This window comes from Schistocerca serialis, chromosome 4 (assembly GCF_023864345.2).
Source record: "Schistocerca serialis cubense isolate TAMUIC-IGC-003099 chromosome 4, iqSchSeri2.2, whole genome shotgun sequence".
NCBI lineage: Eukaryota > Metazoa > Arthropoda > Insecta > Orthoptera > Acrididae > Schistocerca > Schistocerca serialis.
In genome coordinates, this window is record NC_064641.1 from 316,979,587 (window position 1) to 316,992,074 (window position 12,488).

General features: G+C 34.6%; 1 protein-coding gene across 1 annotated transcript in view; it reads left to right on the forward strand.

Annotated features, from left to right (window-relative positions):
* The window catches only part of LOC126474415 (glutamate receptor ionotropic, NMDA 2D-like), a 580,517-nt gene that overhangs the window by 500,803 nt on the left and 67,226 nt on the right, over nucleotides 1-12,488 (forward strand). Inside the window, exon 12 of the mRNA XM_050101884.1 lies at nucleotides 11,806-11,871. Coding sequence (XP_049957841.1) covers nucleotides 11,806-11,871 — 66 coding nt within the window. The remainder of the gene's footprint in view (nucleotides 1-11,805; nucleotides 11,872-12,488) is intronic.

Sequence of the window (12,488 nt, forward strand, 5' to 3'; positions counted from 1 at the left end):
AAAGCACAGTCTACATATATAATCTGACCTTGAAATTGGAAATAACTTATCAGTTTTTTTTTTTTTTTATTTTTTTTTTTTTTTATTTATAATTCTGGTTTTTGTTAAATGAACTGAATGTACATTAGCTCTTTTTAAAACTTCTAGATGAAAGGTACACATCATAAGTTCTCACCACAACCCTGAATAAAATGATGAGATCCAATGACAGTCTACTGTTTACCTTTTTAAACTGAATATACTTTTCCTACATTCCTATAGATCTGAATTTATATCTATATTTACACACTTAAAATCACTTAAAGCTGCATAACGGAAGATACTTTCTTGCTCTACTGTATGTATATTTTGTTGAAAATACACCGATAGAGTATGGGAATAAGGGTCGCTCATGTGCCTATTGTTGAGCTGTTCTTAGTCCTGCTCCACTTCCATTCTCTCCACAGGGTCTTTATGTAGTTTCACCTTTTATAGTGTCCTTATGTTCTTGAAGTTTCTGCTCAATTACATATATATAAACAATTTTGCTAGTGCAGTAACTATAGCTTCCCTATATCTTACCAATGAATCTCAACCTGAATGCAGATTCCTTGGATTTTTCTTCCTGCAAGTGAATATTATAGCTCCTACTTAAGATAAGACTCTGGTTGTTCCTCACTTTTTTGACCACAAAAACTTCTCTGGTTGTTTCTCTGTAGTAATTCCTTTAATACTAGTATCATCAACTGCACCCCAGTCCAAATGGAAACTTCCAAAAGACAATATCTGTTAATAACTGACAGAACTATTATGTTAGAGGTAACCAGAACACTATGATTCCTATTTTGCTTTCTCTCTTGTATAATAATGAAGCAATGGGTAGAGTTTCAGTTGGAACTTCTCATACGAGCATTTGTAGTTAATTTTTTTTTTAGTTTCCAGTAGTGTTTCCAAAACTGGTGTGCATTGATGTGTTGTTAAAACAGCATACTGTAACATTTTTAACTCTGTAAACATTGCTAGAATCTTTGTATGATGTAATGCAGCCGTGTTTATGAAGTGATGTAATGGAACCAGCTGTACAGAGTCATCCACATAAGCTTAACTTAGCTTGAAAGGTGGTTTGGCTGACTCCTGAAGAGGGCTAGCTTCAGCTCACAGCACGGTCATCCTGATTTAGGTTTATTTTCTGAACTCACTGACTAAATAGACTGATCTAAGGATCTGGCTTTGAAATAAATCACATCATGTTTTCTATAGTCAAAAGGTACTGAGAAGTGCACATTCTGCAGCAATGTGAAAGTTCCATTCAGCAATAACAGTATCATCTGTAGTAGTTTCTGGCATTAAGTACAATCATTCTGTTGAGAGGTCCATAATTCCCATAATTCCTCATATGAGAATACTTGCAGTCTTATTGAACATTATCATATGGTGTTAAATTATTAGTTACCGAAGGTCTGACTCCAGATTTCAAGTCAATAGTAACTTGTTTTCACTATTCCAATCAAAAGCCTAGTTTATTCATGATGCACTGTAGACACTAATCTTGGTCTTGTCCCAAGTTTCAATAAATTCCTTGTCTGGTGTGTATACTTTTCACGTACCACTTTAAACAAAATAGCTTGATCCCTTAAAGTATCAGAGATTTCAGAACTACTTTTTCTTTACTCGTCCTTGATCACACCAAAATATACAAATATCACACAGTACAGATTTAAACTACTACTTGGATATAGAGAGCGATTAAATATATTTCATCCTCTAACATACATAAATAAGGAGGCACTTTTATCTCCTTCACAGTCCTAAATCTATGACTAGTGTGGTTTTTTTTTTTTTTTTTTTTTTTTTTTTTTTTTTTTTTTTTTTGTTATATATATATATATATATAACACAAAGTGTGAGAAATTGAATGAAGAACCCCTACAATAAATTACTGGTGAACTTTTTACTTCTTCACAGACTAATATTCACAATATATCTGCTCATTACCGATGATAAAATAATAAATAATTTGCATAGTGAGATCTAGAAAATTCTGATTATACACTAGCGCTCTCTAGTCAACTGTCATTTTTTACTGTTATTATTGTATGGTTATCTTTTCAATGTACTTTAAAACAGGCTTCATTGCCTTTTGCTACACTGAATTTTTGTGAAGCACGTACTTCACATATTTTTCAAATGAAAACTTGTCTGCTGGAGCATGCATATTACATATTTGTTGCAGAGTATATCTCTCACAAGCTTACATTTGAGACTTCATTTCTTACACCCTATCATTTAAAATTGTGTGCACTTTGCTGAAATCTCAAAGAACATTTATGTCATCATCATGAAGCTTCAATCAGGCATGCAAAGCTTTAACTATCACTGCCTTTGCTATACGTTTTGCTGAAAGGTTCACTTTGGAAGATTTATGGTACCGTACATGAAAATTATGCATGTCATTTATTGTATTGCTAAGGGTTGCTACTAACATCTTGTATCTTGCAACCAAATCAAGTGATTACAATTAATATTACTGCTTATTTCAGGGAGCACATAATTGATTCAGTAATGTGTAAATAATCATTTCTGAGTATGCAATATATTGCAATTCATAATATACACTGCTGTCAAACTTACATCCTCTATTTACTAGACTTCATCAGCTCGCAAGTAAAAAGAGATTAAGGCAATAATTGATGTAAAATGCACATAAAACTTTATTACTGCACAATAAGAGAAAAATTAGAGAAATTTAGAACAGCTTGTTGCAATAAACAGACAACACAGTTAATATCTCTTTACATCTGCCTGATTGGTAATAAAACTGCAGAAAGTAAGTTCCTGGGAGATACTGAAAATATGAACTTCTGATAATAGGTTGCAGATATCTGTCCCCCACTTCTCCCTTCCCCCAAATCCTTTCCTCGATTTGAGGTGGTCTCACTAGTTTGCCTCATTACAACATCACACTAAAACAAACTAACAGTTGTGATATCAGAAGCTTCTTTACTTTTGTCTTTGTTGCAATCATTCAGTTTGCATGGAAACTCTTATCATTTCTCCTCTCTTTCATATTTGCAATTGTCCTTATGAAAAGTACTGAATTGTGTCACTAGAATACCTCAAAAATTCTATAATACAGAGGTGACATGTTAATTTGTATTTACTGGTCATCGTGGATTTCTTTCATGTTTTAAGTGCTCCAGAAGAATACTCTCACTATTAAAGAAGACAACTCAAACACCATCATCAAAACTGAGCTATTTGTTGCACATTTTTTTACACTTCAGAATAGTGAAAATAAGTTAGTTTGAAGTAATGAAAATAAAAGTTTATGATAGCTCTCTTCAACAACAATTCCATCATGTGGTTTGATCTTGTCATTGACAATAACAATATTTGTGATAGTGAATATGCATTCAAGAAGTGGACAGCAAACTTCAGCACTCAGATTTTATCTAAAACAACAAAAACCTGGAGACTCATGTTAGACATATTAGATTATGAAAGTCAACAGATAGAGTGAACAGAAGCAAGCTTTGGAACATCATGGAAAAACAAGAGTATCCAAGACATTTAATACAATTAATAAAGAGTTTGTATCAGAATGCATAAATTTCAATAAACAGAGAGAAAAAGAAGACAGGACCAATAAATATCAACAGAGGAGTGTGTCAAGTGTGTCTCCTTTCAACTGGAATACTCAATATGTACTTGAATGATGTTGCTAGACAATGCAAATGGAAAGTTAAACAAGGTGTCAGTTAATACCAGGACACACACGCAAACATAAGCACTCTGCTCTTTACTGATGACCAACCAATTATTCAGAAGACAGAAAATGAATTCCAGTTTACAATACATTGCCTAGTCCAGTGTATTAAAACCACCATCTAAAAATTTCAATAAAAGTGATTGAAGTAATGGTCCTCAAAGGAGAATTTCCACTACTCTCCAAAATAGCAATAGATGAATAATTGAAAGACAGATGTTGCACTTTCCGGTGTTAGTCTGCAATATTAATTATGAATATGAAAATTATGCCACTAACAAATTTAAAAAATACCAATAATATGTGGCAAAATATGCAGAACACTGTGTGACAAGGAAGGGCACAAGCTAAATTTCTTTGAAGTAATTGATACTTCTTTTCTAACAGATGGAAGAGGATCTTGGATATTAGCTACGAAGGACAAAAATATAGTCAACTGAAACAAAATTTATAAGGAATGTTAAAAACATGCACTCAGAGATCAAACAAAAAACAACATTATATGTGAAGTACTAAATATATATACTGTACAAATGAAAAAATCTAGGAAGGTTGTGTAAAATGAAAACAACATGCCACTCTTATGGAGGGGGGACAGGTTAGTTAAACAGGTAATTAACTGTAAACCAGTAGGTAAGAGAGATGTAGGACGACTGAGAAACAAATGGTGTAGGTGAAGCTGGAACAGGCTGTAAGACTACTCCATGAAGTGAAGAAAAAGACCACAGTATTATGAAAAAGTAATTAATTTACAAAATTCCAATATGACAGTACTACACCATTTCCTATATTCATATCATATCACTGACAATCTTTCTGAGCTGCAGTACATTCCTAGATAATCTATAATATTTTTCTGTGCATTACATTACATAGGTGTGAATATTGATAAATGTATTGTCACAATGTGCTGCAATCAGAGATTCCAAATATTATGGCAATGAATCAAAGAGCACCTGGATATATTTCTTGAGATTCTCTTTCCATGATGTTTACATGAGAGTTGGCAAACCATCAACAGTGATTGCTGGAGAACTGTGATAAACAAGTTGAAATATCATGGTATGACAAATCATTTTTGGAGACCAATCATTCTTCTCCAGTCAACTAATTCTCATCTGTTACTAATATTCCATCTAAGCTTAATGGAGTATACAGACACTTGGTTCCGCATTCACATTCCATTTGAACTCAGAGAGTTTGGCATAAAATTAGCCTGTCCAGGCACATTGTAGGCCTACTAAACATCAAATGGCTCTACACATCTTCCAATTTCAGTTTAGTTGTGTCATTCTTCCTGGATGTTGCAATCTACACAAATAGCAGTATGCATTTATAAACATTTGTGTGAACATTTTCAATCTCATTAACCATTAATGTTCAGTACTGATTACTGTGGGTTGGAGGAACATTTGCATAATTTGTTTTCAAATCTTATATAAAGCGTGCTCACTTCTGATAACAGCCTTACTTTTTAATATTCCATTTTTTGATGTCACTGAATATTTGTATGTGGCATGACCAAAAAGTAATGAGAATTTTGTTTTTCTTAAAGAATCTTTATTTATTCACCAACATCTACTTTGTCCACTTCAAAGTAATCTCCTCAGATATGACACACATGTGTCAGTGCTTTTTCAGTTCTTAGAAGCACTTCTAGAACTCACTTTTCATTATAGTGTTCAGTTCATTTAGTGATTCTGTTTTTATCTCATCAGTGATGGTGAAATGACACCCTTTCATGGCTCATCTCCACCTCAGGAATAGAAAGAAGGCAAAGGGGGATATATCTGATGAATACAGTGGCTAATTCAACATAACGATTTTGTTTTTCCCGAGAAATATTGCATTGAGGTGTGAGTGGTAGCATTATCACAATACAATTTCCACGAGTAGTTTTGCCACAGTTCTGGTTGTTGTCTTCAGATTTTTCATGCAGACAGTCTATTACTTCCATGTAATATCCCTTTTGACTGTGTGACCATAAGGCAGAAACTCATTATGCACTATCCAATTGCAATCAAAGACAACACTGAGAAAAACCTTCACATGTCATTTAACATGTTGAATTTTTTTCAGTCTTAGCCCTTTGGGCAGTTTCCAATGGGACAATTGGGCCTTGGTTTTGATGTCATACTCATATACTCTTGTTTCATCACATATTATAACCTTCTTTAGAAGTTCTGGATCATTATCAACCTCATGCAGCAATTCCTGAGTGACACCTACATTATGTCATTTCTGGTCAAAATTGAACGATTTCAGAACAAACTTTGCTGCTACATGTTTCATGCCCAAAACATCCAAAACAATGGCTTGATATGGTCCAAAGAATAAGCAAACATCTCAGACAGCCTCCATGATGGTGATTTGGTGATTTTCCAGAATCATTTTCTTTACCTCTTCCACATCGTCATGAGTAATTGATGTGCTAGGGTGTCCAGGGCAGTCATCATCTTCAACATCTTCTCAACACTCTTTGAACCATTTATAACACTCATAAATTTTTGTCTTGCTTATATTTTTGTCTTGCTTATATCAGATTTGCCAAAAGCCACAGTCAACATTTCAAATTCAGCTATGCCCTTTATTCTATTTTTCAAGCAAAATTTACAAGTTATTTGATCCATCTTTTTTAAAAGTAAAACTTTGCGAAGCACTCAAAACCTTGTATAACTTTTTTGATTGTCAACAATAAACTAATTATTCAAAACAGCTGAAAACACAAACATACATCAGGAGCACACCAGCAAGCCAAAAGTAATTGAAAATCGGATGTACAAAGCCCATGTAATAAAAAAATTTCTTTTACTTTTTAATCACACCTTGTATTATAGTGTGTCAGACTCGTCCATTCATTTTATCTTGGAAACTTCACAAATTTGAAATCTGAAAATTACCAGTTTGTCATATTTCTTTGATATCCTTGTTATTTGTTCATTTCTCATAAATTTTCAGCTGTACATTTAGGACTGTTGTCAGTACATGAATGTACACAGTTATGTAAAAAGTATTTCATCTTTATTTTGTTGCTTTGTCAATATTCAATTTCTGCATTGTCAGTGGGCAAAGTGAATATGAAACAAAAATACTGCAAAAAATTGAAGTCTCCAACACACATATCATATCAGAAAAGTGATATTTGCAACTTAATGGAAATTCCTGGATGTAGCAACATGTAAAATAAGAAGGTCAATGCATGGAGCACAGAAATGCATAGCAGAAAACAGCATTTACACTAGCTTTCAAGCACTAGCTCTTTTTTTAGCAATGGTACACTCATTCACACACACACAACCACCTAAATGCATACTCCAGTGGCCACATAAAGACCATTTGTTTATCTGACTTTAATAAATACACTTTAAGACAAAAAAAAAGAAGAAACGATGTACCATGAAGGAATTATCTCAATGGGATGGAAATCAGCAGATGTGATCTAAATGTACAAACAAATAAATGATTACAATTTCAGAAAAAATGGATGATTTATTCAAGTGAATTAACTTCAGATATTGAGCAAGTCAGTAACACATTGGTCCATATCTGGCTCTTATGCAAGCAGCTATTTGGCTTTGCATTGACTGATTGAGTTTTTGGATGTTCTCCTAAGGGATATCATCCAAACTTTAGTCCAATTGACATGTTACACCATCAAAATCCCGAGCTAGTTGGAGAGCCCTGCCCACATTGCTTCTAACATTCTCACTTGGGGAGAGATCCAGTAACATTACTGGCAAAGGTAGGATTTGGCGAACATGGAGAAACTCTCACCATGTGAAAACAGGCATTATCTTGTTGAAGTGAAAGCCCAAGATGACTTGCCATGGAGGGTGACAAAATGGGGCGTAAAATATCAGCAACATACCATTGCGCTGTAAGGGTGTCACAGATGACAACCAAAGGGATTGTGCTATGAAAAGAAATGGCACTTTGGCCATAGGGGTGAGTGCGGCCTGTCCGACTGCTTAGCCTGCCTGTTTGGATAAAAATAAATAATGCACAAATGGTATATTCTTTGCTGGGATGACAATGACTTCATTCATTTGTAGATCAAATAATACAGAAGGTGCAGTGTACGCAATGACAAACTTGAGAGAGAATGAATAAACCTCTTGTTGACTCATTACTAAGGGCTATGTACAATCACAGAACTAAACATAGAGCAAAAATGAACATATATGTTATTACAAACTAAGAGTAAATGGCACAGAGTTTATAGACAAAACACAGCACTTCCTGTCAGCCAGCACAGAACTACTTTTACAGCACAAAATTGAACACTCCCAATACAACACACACATCAAACACTCATGCACTACACTATACAGAACTGCTGGCCACAGTCACTACAACAGCCCTCTTGATGGAAGTAGAGCACTATCCAGGAAGCACTTTGTTTTGTGTATAAACTCCACGCCATTTACTCTTAGTTTATGATGATATAGATGTTCATGTTTACTCTATATTTAGTTATGTAATTATGCATAGCCTGTAGTAATGAGTCAACAAGAGGCTTATTTGTTCTCTCTTGAGTTTGTCTTTGCTTACACTGCATCTTGATGAACAATATTATTTTAAAGGCAGGAAAACATTTTATTAACTTTATAATTACACCCTGGATACGAAAAAAAGACACATTTACTGAAAAAAAACACAGAAGTTACACACAAGCCAAGAATAAAAATATTGACAGCAGAGTCATGGAGCAGCACATAAATATAGACATCAAGGAATTTTTTTCTTTTCTTTTAACACTTCCTCCAAAAGAAAAAAATCATGAAATTATTGCTTTGTCTCTTGCATGCCGATTTCTGAACATAGAAAATTAAATTGAACTCGTTCAAGGGGTTTCGTCAAAATATCTGCCAACTGGTTGTGTCCATCAATGTGTTCCAAGAAAATCTCACCATTCAGATATCTTTCACGAACATAGAAATGTCAGACCTCTATATGTTTAGAACGTCGATGATATTCTGGATTTTTTGCTAACTTCAATGCACTAGCATTGTCAATGTAAAGAACTGGAGGCTGCCCCGACATTTCCACTAATTCTGATAGCAGATGACATAATCAAACTAACTTTTTCGCTCCTTCACTAGCTGCAATTATTTCCGCCTTGGTTGTGGATGTGGCCACTACTTTCTGCAACTGACTTGTCCATGACACTGCACCACCTGAGTACTTTGCAATAATTCCAGTTGTTGAGCACCTTGTCCGGTTATCACCTGCGAAATCTGCATCAGTGTAAATCTTTAATTCTTCTTCGGTTTTGCAATACTTTGGCATTCTTCAGATGGTCAACCAGCACCCAAGTATTGTTTTTCTTTAGTGATTGAAGTTCTTCACTGATAGCTTGCATCCATTCTTCCTTCTCATTTGACTGCAATATTTCTGAAAAACAGTTTGGATCTTTGTATTCAAGCGCATCAACTTTTCTTGCCATACAAAATTCACCACTTTCCATCCAGGTTGGTTTTCTTCATTGTCTTTTATTCTTCTGTTTCTCTTCATTAGAAGATTCAGCAGCTTCTGCTTTTAGAAGTTCTGTTAATTCTTTATTTTCATCAGATCACTCAACTCTTGACTTTCTCTAGAATTGAGAGTGCCAATTTTTTCTGGAGTTTGGCTTCCTCCAGAAGTGCACAGCCTAGGAGATTTACATTGGTCATCTTTAGATGAATTCGGATCATTAAATTAAAGATTTTCTGTATTATTTGATCTATGAACAAATAAAGTCATTGTCATCCCAGCAAATAATATATTGTTTGAGCTTTCTTTATTTTTATCCAAACAGGCAGGCTAACATGTCAGATGGGTCAGACTCACCCCTATGGCCAAAGCACCACAGACCATCATTCCTGGTTGTCAGGCTATATGGCAGGTGACAGTCTTGTCACTATCCCATCACAGTCTGGGGTGTCTCCAGACAGGTCTTCAGATTGGAATCTTATTGATTGGAGTGGAAATATTTTCAGTGGTGAGTCCTGCTTCAAATTGAGCCCAAATGACAAGCAAAGAGGTGTAAGAAGATGCCCCAGACAGGGGCATGACACCAATCTGTCACCTGCCATACAGCCCAACAATCAGGAATGATGGTCTAGAATGCCATTTCATTTCGTAACAGGAACGCTTTGGTTCTCATCCACAGCAACCTTGACTACAGCAGTACATTGATGATCTTCTATGACCTGTTTTATGCCCTTCAAGACAAGCCATCCTGGCCTTAAACTTCAGAAAGATAATGCCCACCCACATATGGTGAGAGTTTCCTCTGCTTGCTTCATGCCTGTCTTGGCCATCAAGGTCACCGGACCTCTCCCCAATTAAGAATGTTTGGAGCGTTGTAAGTAGGGCGCTCGAACCAGCTCAGGACTTTGATTATCTAAAGCACCATTTGGACACAATTTGACATCATATTCTCAGAAGGACACCCCAAAACTCTTATCAACCAATGCCAAGCCAAACAACTGCTTTCATTAGGGCCAGATGTGGATCAACACATTATTGACTTGTTCAGTTTGTGAAGCTCTCTCTCTTTTGAATAAATCATCCAACTTTTCTGAAATTGTCATCATTTGTTTATTGGTACATGTATATCACATCTACCAATTCCCATCTTATTTGGATAATTCCCTCATAGTGCATTATGGTGTGTGTGTGTGTGTGTGTGTGTGTGTGTGTGTGTGTGTGTGTGTGTGTGTGCGCGCGCGTGTGTGTGTGTGTGTGTGTGTGTGTGTGAATGTATGTACTACTACTAGAAAAAAACCAGTGCTCAAAAGCTCGTATGAATTTTGTTTTCTGTTATATATGTCTGTGCTCCACACTTCAATCCACTGTAGTGAGTGTTGCCTTTATCATATTTTACATATTTTTAAGTTGGATTGTTGTCAGATATTCATTTGGAATGCATTTAGAAAAATATGTAACAGATAACCTTTATAAATACAGAATATTCCATTTATTAGATTTCCATTATAAATCCACTTTAGATATTTTATAACTGTTTCTGTAAAACATTTACTTGAGTAAGGCATAGTGAAGCAAATTTTTGTCAAAATCATTTATATATTTAATTACCTTTGGAGTTAGAACAAACATGCAGTTAATACCAAGGTACCTCACAAATGTAGTTCTGTCAGATACACTGCGATTTAATTAGTTTCATTAATTTACCTTCTTCAGTCTTAACATGACAAGTCACAACAGCAGCAAATCAGATTTGAAACAACTAGAAAGCTCATAAAATAATGAGGCAGGTTCATAACAGTTGAAATACCTTTCAACTGTTTTGGTTACAGTAGATACAGAGCCACTTGTTTATCTGACTTGAATAAATATTATAATTTGGCAGACATAAAAGTGCTTCTTTGTCATAAAGATGAAAAATGCAGTCAATTTTTTGTGGAAACTCATACAATCAAATTAACACAATTACAGTGTGATGATATTAAGGGAAACTGCTTCTACTGACAAATCTATCATCATGCTAACAGATACCCAAAAATATAATATTTCACTTGATATGTAGAAGAAGTATACTGAAGCATTTAATAGCTGTTGAACATAACATTTCTTCTTTATGACACAGAAAAAAAAAACATTACTCACTACTGAATTTGAGAAATGACTGAAGATAACATCATGAAATTACTGTTACTAAACATCTATAACTTCTTTTAGTTTCATTTATAACTTTTTTTCACATTTATGCCAGTTATTACAGAAACTCCTTGAGAAGTAATTTTTAAAGCTCTGTGACAAATATGCATGAAATTTACCAAACTAACAGAGATTTGAACACTGGAAGAACATAAGGAATGGACATATACTTGTCTTGTAAATACTTGGAAGAACACAGGACACACTACAAGAATGGAATGCATTTTCTATGACCATCATAAGGCAGAATGTAGCACTGAAATGATTTATTCTTTCCTCCTGATTCATTAATATGCAAGCAAAATGGAATTCTTAATTCTTGGTTTGAGGCATATGCTGAAATTCAGCTAGATCTTCGCTAACTGGAATGTATGTGTGTCCATCATGCACTCTGGCAGAAAGAAGAAACGAGGCAGAAGCTGGGCATCCTGTTTGAATTGCAACGAGCTGCCTGCAGATCGTCAGTAAGTGCACAGACACTTGCACGGCATCCTACTATCCAAAATCCTCATATCTCATCACAATGCAACATCAGAAAACTCTGGAAGAAAACATTTTAGCTTAGATTATTTGTTACAGATAGTGACTCATTGCTTTCATACTCAAATGAAGAAAAACATGAAAACTGTAATATTATATGATCTATAAATCATCCATGTTACGTAAATTTGCCAGTTAACAGTTGTTGTGCTGCAAATTTTCTTTGGCAGTATTGTTTTAGGGTGTCTAGGGAGATTTACTTACAATTGTGTTACTTTTGTAGTGCAGTGACAATTTTACAAAATGTATTCATTCTTAAAAGAGTATTTGAGTCCAGATGTTCTGCCCCAAACTGAAAACATTTCCGATTTTATTTTAAACATTTAAGTAATTGATTAAGTATCATCATATTCTAAGTACTATTTAACATATATTTCATAAGTCTCAGAAAGAGGATAAACATTGAGGAATGTGGAATGGGCCAGTTACATATTAGCAAAAACACTGTGACAGATCATCATTATGGTTTACATTATCCATCAGTAGTTATTAATGCAAATATAATTGGAAACATATGTTAAGTATGCATATTTCAAGTAAT